Source organism: Camponotus vicinus, unplaced genomic scaffold (genome assembly GCF_025532165.1).
Source record: "Camponotus vicinus isolate PSW18456_S1 unplaced genomic scaffold, iyCamVici1.0 SCAF_3, whole genome shotgun sequence".
Lineage (NCBI taxonomy): Eukaryota > Metazoa > Arthropoda > Insecta > Hymenoptera > Formicidae > Camponotus > Camponotus vicinus.
The window spans coordinates 636,562-658,150 of record NW_028141967.1 but is presented as its reverse complement, the minus strand read 5'-3'; the positions used below and the strand labels follow the sequence as shown (position 1 = coordinate 658,150).

Below are 21,589 nucleotides of genomic sequence, written 5' to 3'. Positions count from 1 at the left end.
TTATGCTTCTAAACTCATTTCTAAAAGTTTATTTATATTCCTTCGTGCAATATCTAGCGGGGACCTATCTTATTTTGTACATACAAAGCAAATATTGTTACAGAAGCCGATAAAAAAATTGTAATTTTTCAATTTTTTTTGTTTTTTAACATAAAATCGGGAGGCTCCCGGTTTGTTTCTGTGTGTACTTTAATCGTGGAGAAGCATTTACTATTCTGTGCAATTAATAAAAAGATTTCGGTACAAAAGAAATATAATGTTATATCGGTAAAAGAGTCACTTTAGGATCCCCTTAACGCGCCATTTTTCCGAGTGGAATTATAATTTTTGCGAACGCTAATTTTACGTGTCATTATCGAAATTTCTTGCAAAGTTGTGAACAACGTTGGAAAAAATACTGTTGCACGCACTTCTCGGTCCTCAAAAGAGGAATGATTCATCGTATCCCGGGAAAAGAAAGTCCACGTCTATTTATATAAAAAAAAGTAAAATTATATACAGTCTTATATAATTATATATAATATCACATATGATTTTATCAGAGCATACGTTTTTGTATATGCTTAGATATGATGTCCATCTCTGACCATTTCTGATCATAAAAAAAATGATATTAGATAACTCACGTCATTTTGTACAGACATAGTCAGATATTGATATCATATCTAAGCATGTATAAAACCAAAGCAAAGGTTAGTTTCATGTATGCTTTGATATAAATCATATATGATATTATATATAATCATTTAAAATTATATATGATTTTACCTTTTTTTATATAGACAAATATAATTTTTCCTAAAAATTATATCTTGCATTATATATTTAACTAATTATAAGTCCTCTCTTTATAAGTCCTCTTAATAAATATTCTTAATAAATAAGAATATATTCTTAATGAATAAGAATATATTCTTAACTTGCGACTTCTACGCCGCAACTTGATTTTCGTGTGCGCGACATGTTTCTTCATTTGCCGTTACGCGGCGACATCACTCTTAATTTTTCTCGTATTCAATATTTATTATGAAATGTATATAAAGGACTTGTATTAACGTAAGATCTAAAGTATATTTTTTTTCCTTAGCAGTGGTGCGAAAGAGAGGACGCTGCTTACACACAGATTCTCTGTGTGCACATGAGCCGCATCCTCTTTCTGACATCACTGTTTATCAGTTTAATTTCAAACTGAATTTAAAATAATTTATTTAATAATCTGGATTCCTTGTTGGGATTCAGAATATTAAACAGATTATTTGAAATTAGGCGGAAAAAAACTTTTAGACCAATAATTAAGTTTATTTGACTTCAACAAAATTTATTAAATCCAAAGAAATATTTTTCTCTGTATATTAAGAATATTTCTTTAGAAGATTTTCCTCTTAACTTAAGAGGATCCTCTTGGCGCCTATTTTAGTAGTATATATTCTAAAGATAAGTGGCATATTCTTAAGTTAAGAATACAATTTTATCAGTGTACCCTTAGTGGTACTTAATTTTCAGATCTGATAATATTTATTCATATATGATATCATATATGACTATATTTGGCAAAACATAATTAGATATTGACAAAATCTATATGTGGCCAATTTTATATGGACTTTTTTTTCTTGGGATATGTAAGTTTATATGCAAGTTTTATATTTTAAACGCAATCCATACAACACAGATGTTGCTGCAATATTGCTGCAATGTAACAACAATAGTCTGTGCTGTATGGGAAAATTTTTAGATTGTAAATTTTTAGATTGTCACGCAAGAAAAATTCGAAACGTGAAGATTTTTCTTCGCCGAAATACTAATTATTCCCCGTATAAAACAAATATATAATACATCTTGCAAGGAAAAAATGATTAATTTTATCTGACGTATCGAGATGAAAAAATAAAGCACGCTGGAAGACTTTGATGATATAATTTTTATTATTATATATATATGTATTGTTCGCGCGAGGTACATACATTCGTTGATACATTCGCGTGTCCTAAGAGAGCATTCTTTCTTCTTCTCATTCAACTTTCGAGCCTCTCTGAAGGAATCGCGAATTCGAAGAAATATATAGATCGACAAGGAAAAGAAAGAGGGTAGGCCTCGTCGCGCGAGAGGGATGATCAACAAGAGGGATAATACACACAACACACGAAAAGAGCTAGAGTTAAGTAAGCGCTAAATAAATAAAAAAAAATAAGAAAAGAACGCAGCTCCACGATTTCTCTCTTCGAAAAGGAAAGAGAGACGGACTCACCCGGTGATTCATAAATAACGAAGGAACGCGAGCGCCTTTCTCAACCCCATCGATATGCATGGAAATACTCTTACACGCACTCCCCTTTCAGATATATAACTATCTAGCTGAAGAGCTAATAGTAAATTACTAAAATAGTAAATTAACAAAATTACCTCGCGACAAGGAGGAAATGGGCGCAAGCGTTCTTTCGGCTTAACTCGGCTATAATAATAATAATAATAATATATAATAGTAGTAATAAATATATATTATTAGAGACGAGACCCCATGTCGATAGCTTTGTAAATTCGATCGAGCTGTTAGTCGCCTACAATTTTTCCCGGATCTCGTATTACCGTAAAAATGTCGCTCTACTCTCTTAAATCGAATCAATGTATATTATCATTGAAATTATTGTAAATCAGTGAAATCTCACTAAAAGAATCAGTAATATTTTAAATAACGCGTCTTATATTATAATATCGTATATGAGATAAATTTATATTTAAATAATTTAATAATTTAATAATATATTTAATAATTTAAATTTATATTTATATATGAGATAAATTTATATTGTATGATATATTTTGTTAAAAAATATCTGAATATCTAATATTAATTATACCTGTCTTATTTCTGATATATGTTTGAGAGTTTCTCTCAAAAAATACAATCCAAAAATAAATAAGGAAAAGCTCGAAAAGCTACATCTTGCAAATGTGTATGTACGATTATTACTGATTTTTCAATGAAATTTTGCTGCGTAAATCTTTGTCAGTGGGACACACACATAAGAGACGGAGAAGCAAAGTGTGGGAGTTTTTACTAAAATATTCGGTGATTAGTGACATTTTCATTAATTCAGTTTACGAGAGCACACTTCGATACGCTACTTTTCTCCGCGAAAATCTCCGCGTAACGCGTTAACTCGTGCAAGATAAAATTTCTTTTTACGTCGGGAGCGCAGCCGCCATGCGAGCGAGGAGGAAAATTTTATTTCTTTACTAATCGAATAATATTTTAGTCTTTTTTCTTACTTTCCTCTTTCTTTAGTTTCCTCATAAATATTTTCGTATGTACGACAAAATATATATTATTTATCAGGCCAAAAATAATAATTGCTAAATTGACCCATTATTTAATTGATATCATTTTTTTAAAAACAATTCATATAATTTTATAAAATAAAGGAGAAAGAAATTTTATATTCGATTGCTCATTTCGCCATCGACGAGATATTATTAAGTAGACTTCGATAATTTGAAATCTGTCAGTCATAAATATATATGTTCTATAAATATATATTTTTCCCGAAATAACGTGACTATTGAAAGTTAATAAATTATCAGCTCACGTTTGGATACTTATTTTCTTTCGTGACATTTTTCTATATCCTTTTTTTTGTCGATCTTAGATTGAAATTAGCAATTGGTCGAAATTTTTGAAGAATATATATTATTCTTTTTATTAAAATCCGAAAATATAAATTTGATATATAACGAAGAAAGTTTAGGAGTTTTCATAAATTAATCATAAGATTATTCAAGATACATCTAATAAGAACATAAACCATTTATTTTTGACATAAATTGTATTTATTTTCAGAAGCCTTAAATTTTCTCAAATATTTTCACATATACAACAACATATATATTATTATCTGACCAAAAATGACAATTATTACTAATTGATCAATTATTTAATTTATGTGTCATCGAGTATAATTTTAAAAGAAAGTAACTTTAAATATGTGTTTGAAATATTTCCTTTCTCACTTTTAATATCCAAACATTACAATCTCATTTCTAATATAACTATAATATAACTTTATCATTTTATCTTTTTTAGTTCCATATAAATCTTTGCAATATTTCTACAACATGCAATATTTGCCACAATATAATTAAAATGCTTTGCATATGAATATTCATAATCGATTTCGCACATTTTAAGATTAATTGTAAATCATATACTATACTTGAACTAATTTTTCATTAATTTCTCTTTTCGAATCAAGTATCGCTTCCGTTTCGCTTTTATTTAACAATATCTCGTCGATGATTTCGCTCGATATTCCAAGACAGGTTCGATAGACAGCTCGCGTAACTCTGGCTCGAATTAATCGGACGGTACACATATTTTCGTGTGGCAGCCGAGGGGACTGGGTCTTGATATTTCCAATATATTTTTTTGCCGCAAATTCAGTCGCGTTATTTGGCCTTTCGGTACTTCGCTATAAACAGACTTGATGATGATCGACGTTCGTTAATGACAGTGTCCGTCGAGCGTTTATTTCGCGATTCGCGAAATTTAACATCACGCTGCGCAAAAAGATTCATCGTGGCGCGTATATGACATGTAATACTGGTAATCACTATTTTGAAGAGATAGCAAGGAAGAGCGATGACGATCCTCGTACATTTTTTCGATGCAATATTTCTTTCTCCCTTGTTTTGTCAATTTCTTTTATCAATTTTCCGTCGAAAAATTCGCGCGAATCGTTGAATATTTTATTTGTTTATCCTGGAGGAATTTATAATACAGATACAATGTATCCAGGATAGCAAGATTTGTCCGAGACATTGGGATTTTTTATGAGAAACATTTTAGTCATCATTTTCTTGAATTTGAATCGACATTTTAACATCGAGTGTCTCGATGTTAAAATGTTGCTAAGGCGGTTGAGACCGCTCATCCTTGCTATCTTCCTCACTTTTAATTTTCAATTGACCGTGGCAAGCTGTGTTTTATTGATCTTTTACTTAATGTTTCTTTAAAGAAGCACAATGAGGTTCCCTTGGCTCCTCGCCGCGCTCGCCGGCCGTTTCGAACATCTCGCGACTGCCTCTTTACACCATTTACGGGGACTTATTTCGATTGCCTCTTACGTCCCATGTTGCAGATCTTGAAGTGGCACAGGGACATGTCTGAAACACGAATCGCGTGCGTTATTCGCTGTCGCAGTTCAGCGTCGCGATTGTCTTTCTTTAATAATGATCGAGACCTCTCTCGTGAGTAATTCTTACAGACGCTTTGCACGTTTAAATAAAAAAATATGATCATGATAATTAAAGTTATTAATAATAATTAAATAAACGAGTTTTATTGTAAACATTATTATATAAAAATAAATCTAGTGTCCCGTTGAGGATATTTATATGATAAAAAAAATATGTTTTTAAGACATCATATATGGGAATAAATTATATATTCTCTCTATTATTTTGATATTATCTATAAAGTTATAATTATATTATATATTTAATTTCAGAGTTTTTACATAACATTTCTTTTGAAAAATGATTAATGCAAATTTGCAAGATAATAACAAGGAGAATAAAGAAACAAAGTGCAAAATTGTAAAAAAAAAACACGAAAGAAAGCGACAAATTAATGTGGAAGGTGCACGTTATAAAACTTTTAGGAAGACAGATATGAAAAGTCTGATTATCGCGATATTCCGGAGATGAGTTCCCGTCTTCGACTAGGTTTCCTTTCCGAACTCGAGTCGTTTGATGAATCAATCGGGGACGGAGACACATACGTCACGAATCAATTGCTCTAATCAATTGTCATCGATAACGATCATCTTCGATTTACTTCGCGTTACAGATTCGTACAAGCGTGTCCGAGAAAAATTACTTGCGAGATTAATAAATATAACCGAGAAATTCTTGAAAAGAACAGACTCTTCGTCTCTTTCCACATGAGAAAGGAGAGGATTCTGCGTGGAATTTCTCGAAATAGTGCATGGCATAATTTTCTTGATCCTCCGAGATCTTAACTAAACCCGGTAAGAGACGAGAACGGCTGGCTTTTTATTTTAACGACCGGATTCCATGCGACGTCGAAAATCCGTGGAATATCATCCCGAGATCGTCTCCAATGTTTCAAACATATAGCTCGAGTATATAACACGATACATGAATATTTAAAGCTTTCCCAGAGCTCGTTAATTAATTTTAATGCGCACCAAACTACTAGATCGCCGTAATTATTTCTCTATTTTCTTTAATTAATTAAAGTTTCACTGCACATTTTGCATTTGCTCCACGTTTATTTTTAAGAAACTTGCAAATTTACATTACGTTAAAAGGATTATTAAAAATAAAATACAATAAAATAAATGAAATAAATAAAATAAAATAAATTAAATAAAATAAATAAAATAAATAAAATAAATAAAATAAATAAAATAAATAAAATAAATAAAATAAATAAAATAAATAAAATAAATAAAATAAATAAAATAAATAAAATAAATAAAATAAATAAAATAAATAAAATAAATAAAATAAATAAAATAAATAAAATAAATAAAATAAATAAAATAAATAAAATAAATAAAATAAATAAAATAAATAAAATAAATAAAATAAATAAAATAAATAAAATAAATAAAATAAATAAAATAAATAAAATAAATAAAATAAATAAAATAAATAAAATAAATAAAATAAATAAAATAAAATAAAATAAAATAAATTAAATAAATAAAATAAAATAAATAAATCTTATTTTTTTATTCTCCTTATTAAATTTCTTAGCGAGATATCTCGAGAGACAAGATCTCTTGTCTCGCAGAATCTGACTAAATCGCGATATCTCTTCTCGGAGAGAATCGACGAGGAGAAAATATGAGGAATATACTCACAACTAACTGCATTCATGCCGTGTCGTTTGCCTGGGTGTTGCTCGTGGTGGACCATGGCAGCGGGTATCGGCAGCGCTTCCGGTTCCGGTTCCTCGGAATAATCCGATGGCTGCGACCGGCCTGCAGCGTGTTCCTGCGCCTTCGCCTCCAGCATCGCCTGGATCTCGATCTGCTCGTCGGTGATTTCGCGCTCATCAGCGATCTCGCGTTCGATTTGCTCGTCCACGCGATGCTTGTGATCCGTCAGCTGCTTCAGGCGGCTCAACAATATCTAAGGGAACGAAATTCGAGAAATAAACATAGTTGCTGTTTTTAATTCCTTTTTTTCCTTTTTTTAGGTAGCAATCATATAAATCGGCATCGTGTAAATCAAACTGCACTTACATAACTCTCCGCGTCATCCGCAAAATTATCGCCGTAGAATCCCGGTGGTAGCGGTTCGGGCTGCGGAAATGCAAGAACCTTCTCGCTGCCACTTGTGACACAGGACAGGACGAATGCCACCAGCAGGCAGAAGCTTGTCCTAGCGGCGCCTCGTCGACTAGCTCTTTTCGTCATTCCCTCGTATCTCGTGCTCTCTACGAAAAGACAGAAATTCTTTACATTAATATGCGCAACATAATATTAAAGGATTAAAATAAAATAGGAGATAAAATAAGAGGATTCTGTTCAACTTAATCAGTGAAAATGTCACTGATTAAAACAGTAACGAGATTTTAGTGAAAATACTCGCATTTTGTTCCTCCGTTTTCCATTAATTACGGTAATAAAATTTCATTGAAAAATCGATCTCTGTCGCTAACTGATTCTTCTCAGTGAAATTTTTCACTAATTATAGTGTTATATTTATAATTAAAATCACACTGCAATCAATAATATTCCATTTAAGAGAGACTAGAGTTTTCCATTTATTAAACTTTATTACGGCAAAAATGTGCATTCGGCAGGACTTGCAGTTGTTGAGAATCATTGAAAAAATGTTTTTGTCACTATTAAAAATTTTTGTCACTATTAAAAAAGTTCAATTCAATTTCAGAAACAAGAGAGACATTCCACTTTCCTCTCGTAATTTCCGTGAAATCGAACAGTTAATTTTGAATATTTTATATTCTTAATAATAACAAAGGTTTTTTTTATATTTTTGATAACGAAAGAGCCGCGAGAGACTAAAAAATGAGAAAATCGAGGAAAGCAGGGAAATGTCTCGTTGAAATTGAGACGACAAGACTCTTCCCATGAACAAGTATAATAGCGATAGATGAGAAAGGCGGACTCCCTTAGGTCGCGTAAGAAGAATATATCGAGTATAATTGATTCCTTTTTTTCCCTTTACTTTACGAATTGAGATGAGAACCGCGAGTCAAAAAGGCGAGAACGAGCATGATCCGGTGATTTGCGCGATGCCGGTCTCCACGCGAGGGTCATCACGGATTATCCTTTCGCCGATAGAATGTTATCGGTATCGCACGTGCAGTGTGTGATAAACAATAAAATCGAGCAACGAGAAAAGAAGGATCCGAAATTGTCGCGAACGAAATTGCGCGATATCGCGTCACGATAATAATAATAATAATAATAATAATAATAGCGATAACAAACGCGCGATAAAGCGTCACATATGTATAGTAACAATAATAATAGCAATATTAATAATAACAATAATAATAATATTAATATTAATAATAATAATAATAATAATAATAATAATAATAATAATAATAATATTAATATTAATATTAATATTAATATTAATAATAATAATAATAATAATAATAATAATAATAATAATAATAGCAGAAGGCGTTTCGCGCGACGATGATTTCTCCGCCTTGACGAACGGCCGTTTAACGTTTTATTTATAGATTCTAAATCGACCTCATTAATTCCAATGTAAGCCCGTTAGAAAGCCGCGATGTCTGCCCGTTCGTCGCAAACAAAACGATTAGAAAACAATTCGTTCAAGCCACGCCGTTCAAAGACTACTAGGCATTCGGGAGAAATAATCGGTAAATTTTTTTTTCATTTTTTTTTAGTTCGATTACATACGACGAGAAGAAAATGTTCGAAAGTATTCTTTTTTTCCCCGAGAATTATGCAATAATCGAATTTCTCCGGATATTGTGACAGTTCCCGAGTGATTTCTCCAAGAGCGCGAATGTAACTTACGCTGGTCGAAAGGTCCCTTGCGAGAAAATCGCGTTCTATTACGTCGACGGGATGACACGCGGTGGCGGAATGAGCCGCGAAGGGCTGTTGCACCCTCTATTATACCCGCGCGGGTTGGATATCCCCCTTCGCTCATCTCCCCGTATCCGCCACCACCCTCGAGAAATATACCCACCTGTAGTGCGACACGAGGAGCAAGGTTGCGCTTGATCCTCTACCCTTTTCTCCACCTTTTCTCAATGAAACGATACCTATCTCGTATACGCCATTTATAAGTCGCTTTCCGCGTTCTAGTCGTTAAAGTTACCGACCAAGTTAAAGATTCCGACGCGAAATCCGGAAAAGAATTGACGGAATGCGCGAGAAAATCTCACACTTTGAGTCAAGAAAAATTTTCGGTACTTATATTTTTTCGATTATCGAATCGGATAATAATATTTTTGAATAATCTTTCCTCCTCTAAATTGAATCATACTTTTTTTATGTATGATATCAAAGAGATATATACATTGACTCCCAATTTATCGGACGAAAATAGTTATGTAAGTCATTCCTCCTTCCCCAATCCGCCCCCCCAGGTCTCTTTTTTTCCCTTTGATAATTTGTTTATCCATTAACGGCGCATCTATCGAATTTTTGCCACAATTTAATTGCGACGTGCCAATTACACTCGATGACGAGAAAAATGATGTGTTATGAAATTATAAGGTCGCTGATAATTTCTCGCAACGCGTAATGAAAACAAATCAACATATTGATACAAGCACCTACGTACACTCGTACGTACTCATGTTCTGCGAATGTTCAACGTGCATATACATTCTTCGCCGGAAAATTGAGAAATTACTGGGACATTAATCGCGGGATCGCGACTCGTGATGTCGATCGCGCGTAAAAAAGGCAAACGTACGCGACTCGTAGATCGAATGTATACAGGGTGTCCCAAAACTAAGGCTTGATATTTTAAAGGCAGATTTTCTGGCCAATTTAAAAACGATTTTTCCTCAGCGAAAATGTCGAGGGAGATTATTATTTTTTGCATATTCCCAATTTTTGTCATTGTGTATCTTTCTAACTAAGCCTTAAATTAAAATTCTATTAAAGTAAACTCTACCTAAAATTAACTAAAGAATGTGACTTTATTAATATTTTATTCCCATAAATCTTAGTTTGCGAAAAACCCTTTATTTTCAATCGTTTATAACTCGAAAACTATTAGCGCCGCGACATTTTCGCTGAGGAAAAATCGTTTTTAAATTGGCCAGAGAAACTGCCTTTAAAATATCAAGCGTTAGTTTCGGGACACCCTGTATAGTGTAACGCAAGAGATGAGCGAATATTTAAAATTAGATTAGAGCAATGTTCTCTCGGTTCTCGAGCCAATGACGAAACGACGATAAGATGACTTCTTATCGCGACTCTGAGAGGACGGGATGCGGGAGACAGGGAAGAAGAGTTATCGAGATTCGGCGGAGATTTTTCTCCATCGTTCCTCCTTCCTCCCTCCGATGAAATTATTACTTTCGCAATTTCGTAAGTCGCAATTGCAAACATGTATGGAAGAGTAAATTGGAATACGACCGAAAAGAACATGAATACACTCGCGCAAAATTAAATCTAAAATAATGAAACAAATTGTTTTGCGCGACGTTTTGTTCTCGAGAAAATTGAAAGGACAATAAGTGAAAAGGAACTTATTTCTCTCTAAAGTCTTATGTTTATTAAATTATTAATAAATGATATTAATACGGAAGGCCAGTCGGAAGCCAGCATGCACGCGAATATCTCCACCGGCACTTATTTGGTCAGCGAGCGACCTTTCAGGGATCCTCCATGGCAATCGGCATTGCATCCATCGAGTGAGATACCAACATCGCTCTGGAGTCGCATATCTCTGTGTTAAAAAGCAGCATTAAGTTAGGTCTGGATAGCTCAGTGGTCTAGAGCAGTTGCCCGGAAAGCGAAAGACTCGGGTTCCATTCCCGATCCAGCCACTTGCGCCTCACATATTTTTCTAGTCTGCGCATATTGTTTTCTAGCAATTATTCGTTAGGCTGAAAAATGTGTGAATGCTCTCTCCACAGGATATGCGTCAATGCCGTTGCCACGGATGGATTCTGTCGCTCGTTGATCAAATGGGCGCAAAGACACGTCCGACCTCCTCCCACATACATCCCTATCTTTTCATTAATATTATTTTTATTTCTTTAATGTGATGGAAAAGTAAAATTAGTTTTAAAAGCATCAAAATAGATCTTTTTAAATAAATAATTCGACTAATAATATTATTTGTATGTATGTTTTAATTAATTATTTATATAATAATTTAATTTCTTTAATTTTTAGATTTATAATTCCTTTTACTGAAAATATTAAAATAAAATTAAACACATTAAATATTAAAATAAATAAACAATTAAAATAAATCTGGCGAAATTAACATGATGGATAAAATGATAAAATTAGAAATGATCAATTTCTTGTCATTAATCATGTCACTAAAAAAATTTATTTGTTTGACAAATTTTAGTCACTTTTTCGACTATTTTGGACAGATAAAAATGTTATTGCGTTCAGGGACTTAAAGAATATATATTTTACAATTTTTAGGCAGAAATCAATCTCCATCGATTTTTGGAAAACTGATGACATATTTTTGATTTTATATAAGACATCTTATAACTATAGATTCACTTAAACGGTGAACTTAGAAACAATGAAAAAAGTTTATATGTAGCATATGAAATACGTTAATTCGACGTGTTATAAAGGTTGTGTTTCAAAATTCTCTGCTAATACTGAAAATTTATATAGTTTACGTTACATATTTTATAGATTTTCAGTATAGTCAGTAAATTTCAGGACGCAGCCAAAATATCTTGTATATTTTCTAATATATTCTCGATCGAGATTGAGATTCTTTTCGATATTCATGGACGAAAAGACGTAATGAGATCATCTCACTCGATCCCAATTCTCGTCAGTAAGAAAGCAATAGGGAGAGAGAGAGAGAGAGAGAGAGAGAGAGAGAGAGAGAGAGGAATGCTATTTAAAGAGTTTCTGAGGATTGACATTCCGAGAATTATTGTATACTAAAGTCTAATGAGAGCTTATTAAGAGATTATTGATATAGACGTATTATTGTACACGATCTTGATATTGCAGTAAACTGCATCATGCAGCTATTCGCCCAGACTAATGTCGACATTTTCAATTCAAAATCTCATTCATTAAAACAAGAGATCCTAATTTAGATCACGCATTTTTTCATATTTTTTTATTTTTTAAATATCTTATATTTTAGTCTTATATTTATACTTTATACTTTATTATTTTATATTTTATACTTGATTATTTTTATATTTTATACTTTAGTCTTATATTTTTCTTATATTAATTCTGATAAGCGATTAAAGAAACTAAAGTCCTGACTGACTAGATATATATTGACAGACGGAGTATCTATGAGTAAAGATTCATTCTATAAAAGACTTTTTGATCTTTAATAAAATTTTTTTTTTGAAGTTTGAATTGCTAGCTTCCATCCTTATGGAAAATGAATCATATAGTTCAACAAAATATCTTTTTTTCTAACACAAAGAAAAAATGATTATTTATATAGTTTTTTATGCTTCCAGTTTCTAAATTATTTAATCATATCATAAATTTGAAAAAAAAAATAAAAAAATAAGATGCATGATTAAATGAGATTTATTTTGAAAAAAATTGTAAATTAAGAATCATATTCAACATCAAAAAGACTATAATAAATAATTTTTTTTCATGTGTATATTTTTTTATTGAACTGTCAAAGATATTAATTTGTCAACACACATAATGTAATTTTTCTCTCTTCCCTACTTCCTCCCATATACGTTATGCTATTTTTTTTTAAATTAAAAAAAGAACAAGATTTTGGGGGATCTTGAGAGATCGCTCATCGGCGGTAAATTACGTCATTGCATTTTGAGGACATTAAATAATCGTCTACGATCTTAATTAACGGGAATCCGTGTGTGTTTCGGGAATCCTACGCGCCATACGTTTGTCTGTTTAAAGTAAATTCCTAATATCCGTGACGCACATGTACGTTATTTGCTAGCGGATAATGTAGCAATTTACGCAACTATATGTCGGCTTCCTCCGCTACCTTAGAAGGAGCTACATAGATTGTACGCTAATCCAAAGCTCGATTACCTATGTTAAGACGTAGCGTGATTACACCCGCAGATCTTTGATTCCCCAGTTACGTGCGTTCATACGCTAACAGGATGGGAGAGAGGGAAGAATTAAGAGGAGAGATACATTGGAATCCGCTTAGAATGCTCGCGATACGTTCGATGATACGATCTACACATGTAATTCGAGGCGTCTTTTAATTAGCGCTTGTTCCCCTTGACTCCGAAAAATAAAATAATAAAAATTATACTATTTCGACAGGTGAATCATCATGTCGAGCGACGTCGAGGAGGAGGAGTCGCAGCAGGGGGAAGAGAAACCGTTCGCCGTCGAACGCGCGAAGACCGGCCGCGCGAAATGCAAGAGATGCAAGTGCACGATCGAGAAGGGCGAGATACGGATTGGCAAGTACGTGACGAGCTTCTTCGCGGATGGAAAACTGATGCCGGCCTGGCACCATGTCGCCTGTCTGTTCGACGCGTTTGCCAAACAGCGCGCGACGACCAAGAGGATCGATGATCCTGCGGAGGATGTGAAGGGTTGGGAACTATTGTCCGATGACGACAGGACGGTCATCCTGAATAAGCTGGAGGAATTCGAGAAATCTTGTGAGTATCGTGATATCTTGTGAGCGCTTGATTCCTTCTTCGAAGAGATGTCTCCTTTTTTTTTCCCTTTTTCGCGACTTATTCGCGTCTATTTAGCGGATCGTTTTTTGTTATTAGCAATAAAATGATATATAAATTTTTAAAGTCGAATAGAAAAGAGACTAAATTGATACCACTCGATATTTTAGGGAAAAAAATAAATTTTAAATTTTATATTAAATAAGAGATTTCGATTATCAAGAACATTTGTTCTTTCCAGGATACTTTGTACACCTGCATATTGATGTCCTGGAGTTCATCAAGTTTTATTAGCTTACCGATAGGTCCGCTACTGCGTCTAGCCATTCATCGGAGCCATTAACATTTGTACTTAATCCAGCAATACTTTTCTTCACATTATCTCAAAGCGTGTAGTCGATCTACGTGTTACATGGAAAAATCATTCAAAGGCTTTCCGGCTTTTCTCTTCGTGAGAGAAACTTCCGTTGCTTCTAATAGATTTTCTCCCTTGCGAGCGGAAAGCTTTACAACGAAAAGTTCCAAAAGAACTTGACGCTTATAAGATTGAGAGATTGAGAGTTCTGTCCGGGGGTGGAAAAGTTCATCTATATTGGGGAAGAATTACAACGTGTTATATCGCGTGTACTATTTTTTTCCTCATAATTTTCTCGTCTTCCGGTCAATGATGTACGAGTAATTGGACGAGGGAAACACGAGAGATGAATTTATCGAAAAATTGTTATATTTTTATCAGTTTCATGACGATTAATATAATTTTAATAATAAATAATCCGTTAAACTTTTCAATTTCAAATACGTTAAAAACTTTTTCAGAAAAAATTATCGTATAAGAGAATAAATAAAAAAAGTATAAAAAATATAAAAGAATAAAATATAAAAGGGAAAATAAAAGTATAAAAACATAAAAGGAGCAGTTAAAATATAAAATAAATAAGTAGGACAATTATGTATTAATTATGTTTTAATTAAAAATTTATATGTATATTAAAAATTACAGCCTTTACTTATTTGCACTAGGTCCTACGAAGATTTCGAAAAAGACTACGTCGCCACGAAAAACGGCTCCTTCCTCGAGTACTACTTCGGAAAAGATGACGGAAAAGAAAAAGAAAGGAACTGCAACGGATGACAAGGGGAAAGATGAGAAAGAAAGGGAAAAGATCTCGTCAAAAGATGACTCCTTTCGCGAATTTCGACGCGTATGCAACAATATCGCCAATGCCGACGCCTACACCGACAAGACTGCGATTATTAAGAGGATGTTCACGAAAGGAACACAGGGAGGTAAGTATCTCTCTCGCTTGTTACATTAATATAACAAGATTAACAATATATACGATAGTTCGTGAAAATGCCCGAATAAGCGATTGTTGAATCGTGCGAAATTTAAGCACATGGCTTCATGTGGGAGGAATTGTACGTGAAATGTAATTTACATCTATCATTTAATTACATATTTTACGCCAAAAAATTATCTGTGTTCTTGTGAAGATAAATAGAGAATCTATTGGAATAAAGTTTCTTTAAACAAGTTTTAATTTAAAAGGAAAAAGTACACGGCAATAATTCTAAAAATTCTATAAAATTCTTAGAAAATTTTTAAAACTATTTTAATTATTTAAACTTATTATAATATAATAATAATTATAATCAATAATTCATAATTTATTATGCAATAATGTAATTTTTATGGTACACCCGTTGAATAAATATTAACGTTTATTTGATATGAAAAGGATAACACGGTCGATTAATAGCATTATGAAAGATAAATGAACAATCGAGAGTGACGCATGAGTCGCGTTGAGGTAGAATTTAACCAAGTTTGTTTTTACACGGTTATTCGGTACATTCGGTAATGAGGTTGTGCGATAGCTTCCGAGATCAACGACGTTTCGCTGACCTCGATAAGACGACGGAAAATTTCGTCCACAACACAAATTGGCAAATCATCTCGTTGATTGTTTCTTTCGAGAAGGATCTCGTTTTTTATAACGTTCGAACTACAAAATCGTGCGAGATAGAATTATGTGACCTAATGTGTGTGCGGGTCTTATTGTACGTCTTTCTCAACGCGGGGAAAAAGAACGAGAACGAACGAAGGCAGCATTCGCGTCTGAACGGAGAGTGCTTCATTAATCGAGAATTCTCGCGATATTTTCGCGAGACATGAAGGCGTTTATTAACGATTCCCCTGACGCGTTTCCACGATAGAAGAAAAGGACTTGCCCGCGGAAAAGATTTCTGGTACAATCTTTACGATAATGGATCATATTGTAGATGGTTAAATAAATATAGCGGATACTCTCTCATTTTTTCTGAAATAATTTTACGTACAAAAGAGAGATACTGCTTCCCGTGCAAAATATTTGTATTATTCATTTGTGTAATAATACATGAAATGATCCAGCTCTAGTGAATGAGGCTGTTTTCTTGAATATTATATTTTTTTCAGGAGGAGGGAGAGAGATGACAAACAGAATATTGTCGGAAACAACTCTTTACCCCATCTCTCCCTCTCATGTGTTTGGCCTTTGCATAAAATGGTTTTTATTTTGCGTGAAAAAGTGTTAAATGTCAAGAGATAATCTCGAAAAGTGAATATACTTTGAGATATTGTATACTTTATTCTCGTACAAAATTATTCTGACATAAGATACGAAATATCATAAAATATTTACTTTCCGATGACCTTATCGCAATACTTTCATAGATGGAATAACGAGAAGAATCGATTCTCGATCGACCTTTTTGAAACGAGTTTAATTTAGCGATTAAAATAAAATGAATTTAAAATAAATGTAAATAAAATAGGGACTTCGAAAAGATATTCACGTCGAGCCATCGATTTTACGTTTTCAAAAATTGACAGTTTAACTTTATTTTATTATGATTGATTGATTCGTTTAATAATACAAATTTTATACACAGAACTTTTTTTTCAAATTTCCACGCGTTGTAAAAATTCTTTTCATATTCACGGTACACGATGACATTTCGAAGGCATCGGTCGAGTTGTCCGCCATATTTTCGGCACATTGTAAGATATTAAAATTCGACAGGAAATGTAAGTTTACAGTTAGTTTAATCTGATAACAATATCATCATTTATTTTTAGGCGATCGTTGATCTCGTGGTCGAAATCGGCCACGCGACACAAAACACGATATCTTTCCAATTATTATTCCGAATCGCCTGCTCGCAAAAGTTCAGTCAGGCAATTAATCCAGAAATACTTATCGTGAAATATTACAAATAAATATTAATAATACGAAGAATAATAAGGTTTTAGAGTGTGTTATAGACTTTTCCTTGCCATAGATTCTCTTTTCTGAAACGGATAAAAATAAGAAAAAGCGATAATTTATAGAACCACCTGTTTTGTATTGAGTTAAAAATTTGTTAATGATTTATTTAAAATAATGTTAAGCATCAGGATTGCCTGATAGTCATATTGTTTTAAAATTTGTCTTGATAGGCGGCATCCGTAAGATATCAAATGCAATATACATATTGCACTTTGTTGCCTTTATTGATGATATATTCAAATTTTAAATTACATGTTATTGATATCAAAATACAAATGATAAACTCTCTCTCTTTGATAAACTGTAATATATACAATGGATAAAAAGAAGGAATATTTCCCTCATTTCTCTTTAGAGATTTTATACGTAAAAAGAAGTATACGTAAGAAGATTGTATTAAGAAAAAAATTCTATTTCAAAATAACAATAGTATTGGAAACATTTCACATCAAGCATTTTTCAACGACAAAGTTTTTCTTTCCTAGACGAAATTATTTCAACTGATTCATCTATATCTGATTGTAATAAACGGCTCTCCTCAAAGACAAAGATTGAGCATTAAAGCTTATAAGAGAGATTGCTCGCGATCTCGATACCTGCAAATTTTTCTTGATTTATTGGATGAAAAAGAAAAGGAAAAGGAGAGACGCGTATTATTGACTCTATCTCTGTTTTCTCTCTCGCGAAACAGAGGAATAAACCAGAATGAATCATACACGAGATCCTTCTCGCGTGCATCGCGTGCTACGAAGACGAAGAGAAGGCGCGAAACGAGGGCGAAACGAGCGCGAGAGATGCAGAACCAATCTCATCAATGGGGATATCGACACGACGATGCTTTTCTTTCTTCCTCATGTAAACATTACGGGATCCATCTTCACGTCCCTCCCCAACAAGAAGCCCCTCTTCCCCTCCCTTCTTTCGTATTATTTTATTTTTCATTCTATTGCGATCTTCTTCTCGCGCGTTACATCTTTCTCGCGAGAACTCGTCTTTTTTCAAGTAGAAATTCTCTCTCTCTCCCTCTCTCTTGTTCTTTACATTCATACGCACGCTTTTCTCGGAGGCAAAGGGGCGAGACCCGGCGGTTAGTAAATATGATACCGGAATCGGATACAAGGAAACCATTAATCACACCCAAGCACGCGTGAATGGGACTCGGCCACTGCGGGAGACGCTAAGTGGAAGATTTTTACGGGGTTATCTGGACGAACAAACAGAGAGAAAGAAAGAGAGAGAGAGAGGGAGGAAGAGGGATGGAGGGAGTAGTATCGCGAAATCTTGTCAAGTTTGACAAATTTGCACTGTTAGTTTCACACAAATATTTTATTCGATCATTCGTAGAATTTTTATTTCCACGCTTCTTTCCGAGATCGCGAGAAGATCGGTCGCGGTCACGCAAATTTATAAACAACGGAGAACGAACGATAAATAAAGCTTTAATTGCGGATGAAGAGAATTTCTCTTTTATTCAAAATTATTAAAATAACATATACAGAAAGACAAGTAAAAAAAGAAGTTTAAATTAATTTTAAAGAATTTTAAATTAAATTAAATTTTCAAAATAATTTTATACTACATACATATAATTTATTAATTTCTTTACACGTCCAAGAAACTTAAAAGAATTGATTCGAATTTAAATTTTATCGAATAAAAAGCTTTTTTATATTATTTAATAAAAAAATTAATTTACTGCAAGGGGCAAAACAAAATTTACAAAATCTACAAAATTTGAAATGAAACAATAATTAAATATATTTTTATTTATTACATAGTATGAACGAATCTTTATTCAATGAAATTAAAAAAAGTTTATATCAATATCTCTTCAATATCTTCAATAAATTCCTTAGAAAATGTCATGGAGTTAATAAAACACCCTTATATACCCTTATTTTAATTAGATAGTAGCCGGCAAGTCGCGATTTCTTATCAAATGAAATAATGAAGATTAATGCGAATAACAGGGATGATGATGCATAATAGAAATAATGAATGATTAAAAGAAATAAAGCGTGAGTAATGAATGATATGAATATGAATGTATTTAAAATGACAGACTTAATAAGATATTCCCCAATTCTCTTTCTTCTCTCTCGCTCTATATCGAGCAGCACCGACAAAAGACATTATAGTCGCAGAATTGCAAGATTACGGGAGAATTATTTGTGTAAAAATTTATGAATTATATCATATCCGTGAAAAATTCATATAATACATCGTTCGAAGAAGTTACAATTATGTAACGTTAAGAAATATTTGAAAAATGCTGATAAAACAGCATCGTATGATGATTACAATGCACCGAAGATGCCCGAAAATGCACTAAAGATACTCTTTATCGGTGCCATTTCGAAGTTGATGATGGTTCGATTTTCGGAAGTGCTCTCCTACATTAATTTGACGTCTAATATAATTATAGTTTATTACAATAATTTTTGTAATTTTATTAGTATTGTGTGGAAAGAATTTTAGTTTAGTTTTCTCAACTAATTTGATTCCGCAAAAATTATTAAATAATTATTAAATAATTATTGTTTGTGAAATTTCTTTGAATTGTGTAATTTTCTAAATTAATAAATGACTTCTTCTTTGATTTCAAGCCAAGTATCTTATGGAAAACTTTGATTTTGCGTCAACTTGAGTGACTTTGGCTCAAGAGCTACTCACCGTTGTTGTCACAAGGGGTTGAGGAGATTCTTCTCGAAGCTAGCTAAGTTCCTGTTTTTTTTTCCTTTTTCTCCCTTGAACTTGGATTTTCCGCCCAATGGCCCGTGTCGCGCACGACCGAAGGAATAGAAGCGCAAAGGAGAAAGATCAGTCGCCTTTTATATAAGTCTGTCCTTATATGTATATGTATTCGATTGGCGGACAATCGCGATTATACTTTAAGTAATCGCCGGAGCGATTACTTTTCAAGTTTTCAAATTTACGTTTATGGGACGGATATTTTCGCGTATCTCTATCTTCCTTTTTCTCCGTCTCTCTTCCTCTTTCTCTCTCTCTTTTTCTCCTCCTCTCTCCTTCTGCTCGATTTTTCGTACACACTTCGCGACGATCGCTCGGTTTTGCAAACTATCGATTCTCGGCCTAGCACGACTAGGCCCCCTTCGTGTTCTTATAAACTCTCGGATGTCCCCACCTCTAATCGCGCGAGAGGAACCTCTTCTTGCGGACGTTCGTTGCGACGAGCCCCTTCTCGCGTTAGCCAGCTTGGCTCCAGACTATCTTGCCCCCCTCTCTTTCTCTCTCTCTCTCTTTGATTTCTTTCTCCTCACCTATCTCCTCCTCTCTTCTTCTTCCTCCTCTTCTCCCCGGGATCTTTCGCGCAAAGTTCTCTCCGCGGACACTTTATCACGATTCCGCCCCGGCGTCTTTGTCGTTGTCCGTCAGCAAAGCTGAATGATCGCGTTTTTCGCGCTCTGGCGCAATTACGATATCCGTCCGCGATAGATATTACGATGTTACGATATCGCGATGCGATATTACGACATTTTCGCGATTGGGAGCAGAATTATTGCGCGATTTATGTGAGCGATGCGAAGATATTTCGATATTCATTCCATATCGCTTGGAAATATTTTATCATATCGGAATAATTTTTCATATCGCGAAGCGTTAAAGAGAACAAAAGTAATATATATTTTTATTTAAAAAAATTTATCGATATTTATAAAAATATATTTTACACACACAATCTTATATTGTGTGTAAATTTATCTTTTTCACTAAAAAATAATAATATCAGAAAATTAAAAATATAATTATAAATAAGTTTTGTATATACTATAAAATTTAAGTTTTCTCTTATTGAAGAATACTTGGATATTAAAAATGTTGTATTCAATATAAAATGTAGCATGATTATGGATAAGATGTATATAGATTTTTTAATGATTCACAATCATATTAAGCATAGTAAACATATTTCATCATTAAAAATACGCAAAGTGTACATACAAAAAGTATTCAAGATACACAAATAGAATGCATTTTATTATAAGTAATTATTTATTTATTAAATAATTTTTAATATCAAAAAATCTTTAATAATAAAACAAATAATATATATACAAAAAAGATATATTTATTTCCAAGATTTTTGTATTTTATTAGCGATTTTTTAAATCAGGATTGTCATCATTTTAGTGTCTCTAAATTTTGCTCCAGAATCTGTAAATTTAAGAAAAGATCTGCGGTTTGAGGAAGGACTCGCAGATTCGCAAAAATCATTATTTTCGCATTTCTTTGAAAAGTTATACTACAGACAATACAAAAAAGATATATTTTTTTTCGCTTTGAAGACGATCGGCAAGTATGACAACAGTGAACGAGGTATCTCGACGATGAAGTTCGCGGGATTAACTTTACGATGACGAAGACGGTCGAGGCGACGAAGAGAAGAGGCGCGGAGCGA

General features: G+C 33.1%; 2 protein-coding genes across 4 annotated transcripts in view; one reads left to right on the top strand and one right to left on the bottom strand.

The window, feature by feature from the left end:
• Positions 1–21,589, top strand: part of Dnalig3 (DNA ligase 3) — a 36,436-nt gene that overhangs the window by 1,683 nt on the left and 13,164 nt on the right. For both annotated transcript variants that reach the window (XM_083093186.1, XM_083093185.1), the window contains exons 2-3: positions 13,494–13,840; positions 14,879–15,145. In XM_083093186.1, coding sequence (XP_082949312.1) covers positions 13,504–13,840; positions 14,879–15,145 — 604 coding nt within the window. In that variant the 5' untranslated portion in view covers positions 13,494–13,503. The remainder of the gene's footprint in view (positions 1–13,493; positions 13,841–14,878; positions 15,146–21,589) is intronic.
• On the bottom strand, positions 1,904–20,367 carry LOC145968017 (uncharacterized). Of its 2 annotated transcripts, none has more exons than XM_083093188.1 (4): positions 19,843–20,367; positions 7,272–7,465; positions 6,888–7,158; positions 1,904–5,160 (listed from the first exon to the last, which is right to left on the bottom strand). In XM_083093188.1, exons 2-4 carry the CDS (start codon positions 7,443–7,445, stop codon positions 5,102–5,104), a joined length of 504 nt encoding a protein of 167 aa, XP_082949314.1. In that variant the 5' UTR covers positions 7,446–7,465; positions 19,843–20,367; the 3' UTR covers positions 1,904–5,101. The 2 variants fall into 2 exon arrangements, with proteins under 2 accessions (XP_082949314.1, XP_082949313.1); XM_083093187.1 differs by lacking the exon at positions 19,843–20,367 and adding an exon at positions 9,054–9,189.

Excerpts from the sequence above, each read along its gene's own strand:
- LOC145968017 (XM_083093187.1), bottom strand. The coding sequence starts at position 9,189 with ATGAGCGAAGGGGGATATCCAACCCGCGCGGGTATAATAGAGGGTGCA. Across the intron at positions 7,159-7,271 it reads CGGATGACGCGGAGAGTTAT|ATATTGTTGAGCCGCCTGAA; the intron begins GTAAGTGCAGTT and ends TCGTTCCCTTAG. Across the intron at positions 5,161-6,887 it reads CGGCATGAATGCAGTTAGTT|ACATGTCCCTGTGCCACTTC; the intron begins GTGAGTATATTC and ends TTCGTGTTTCAG.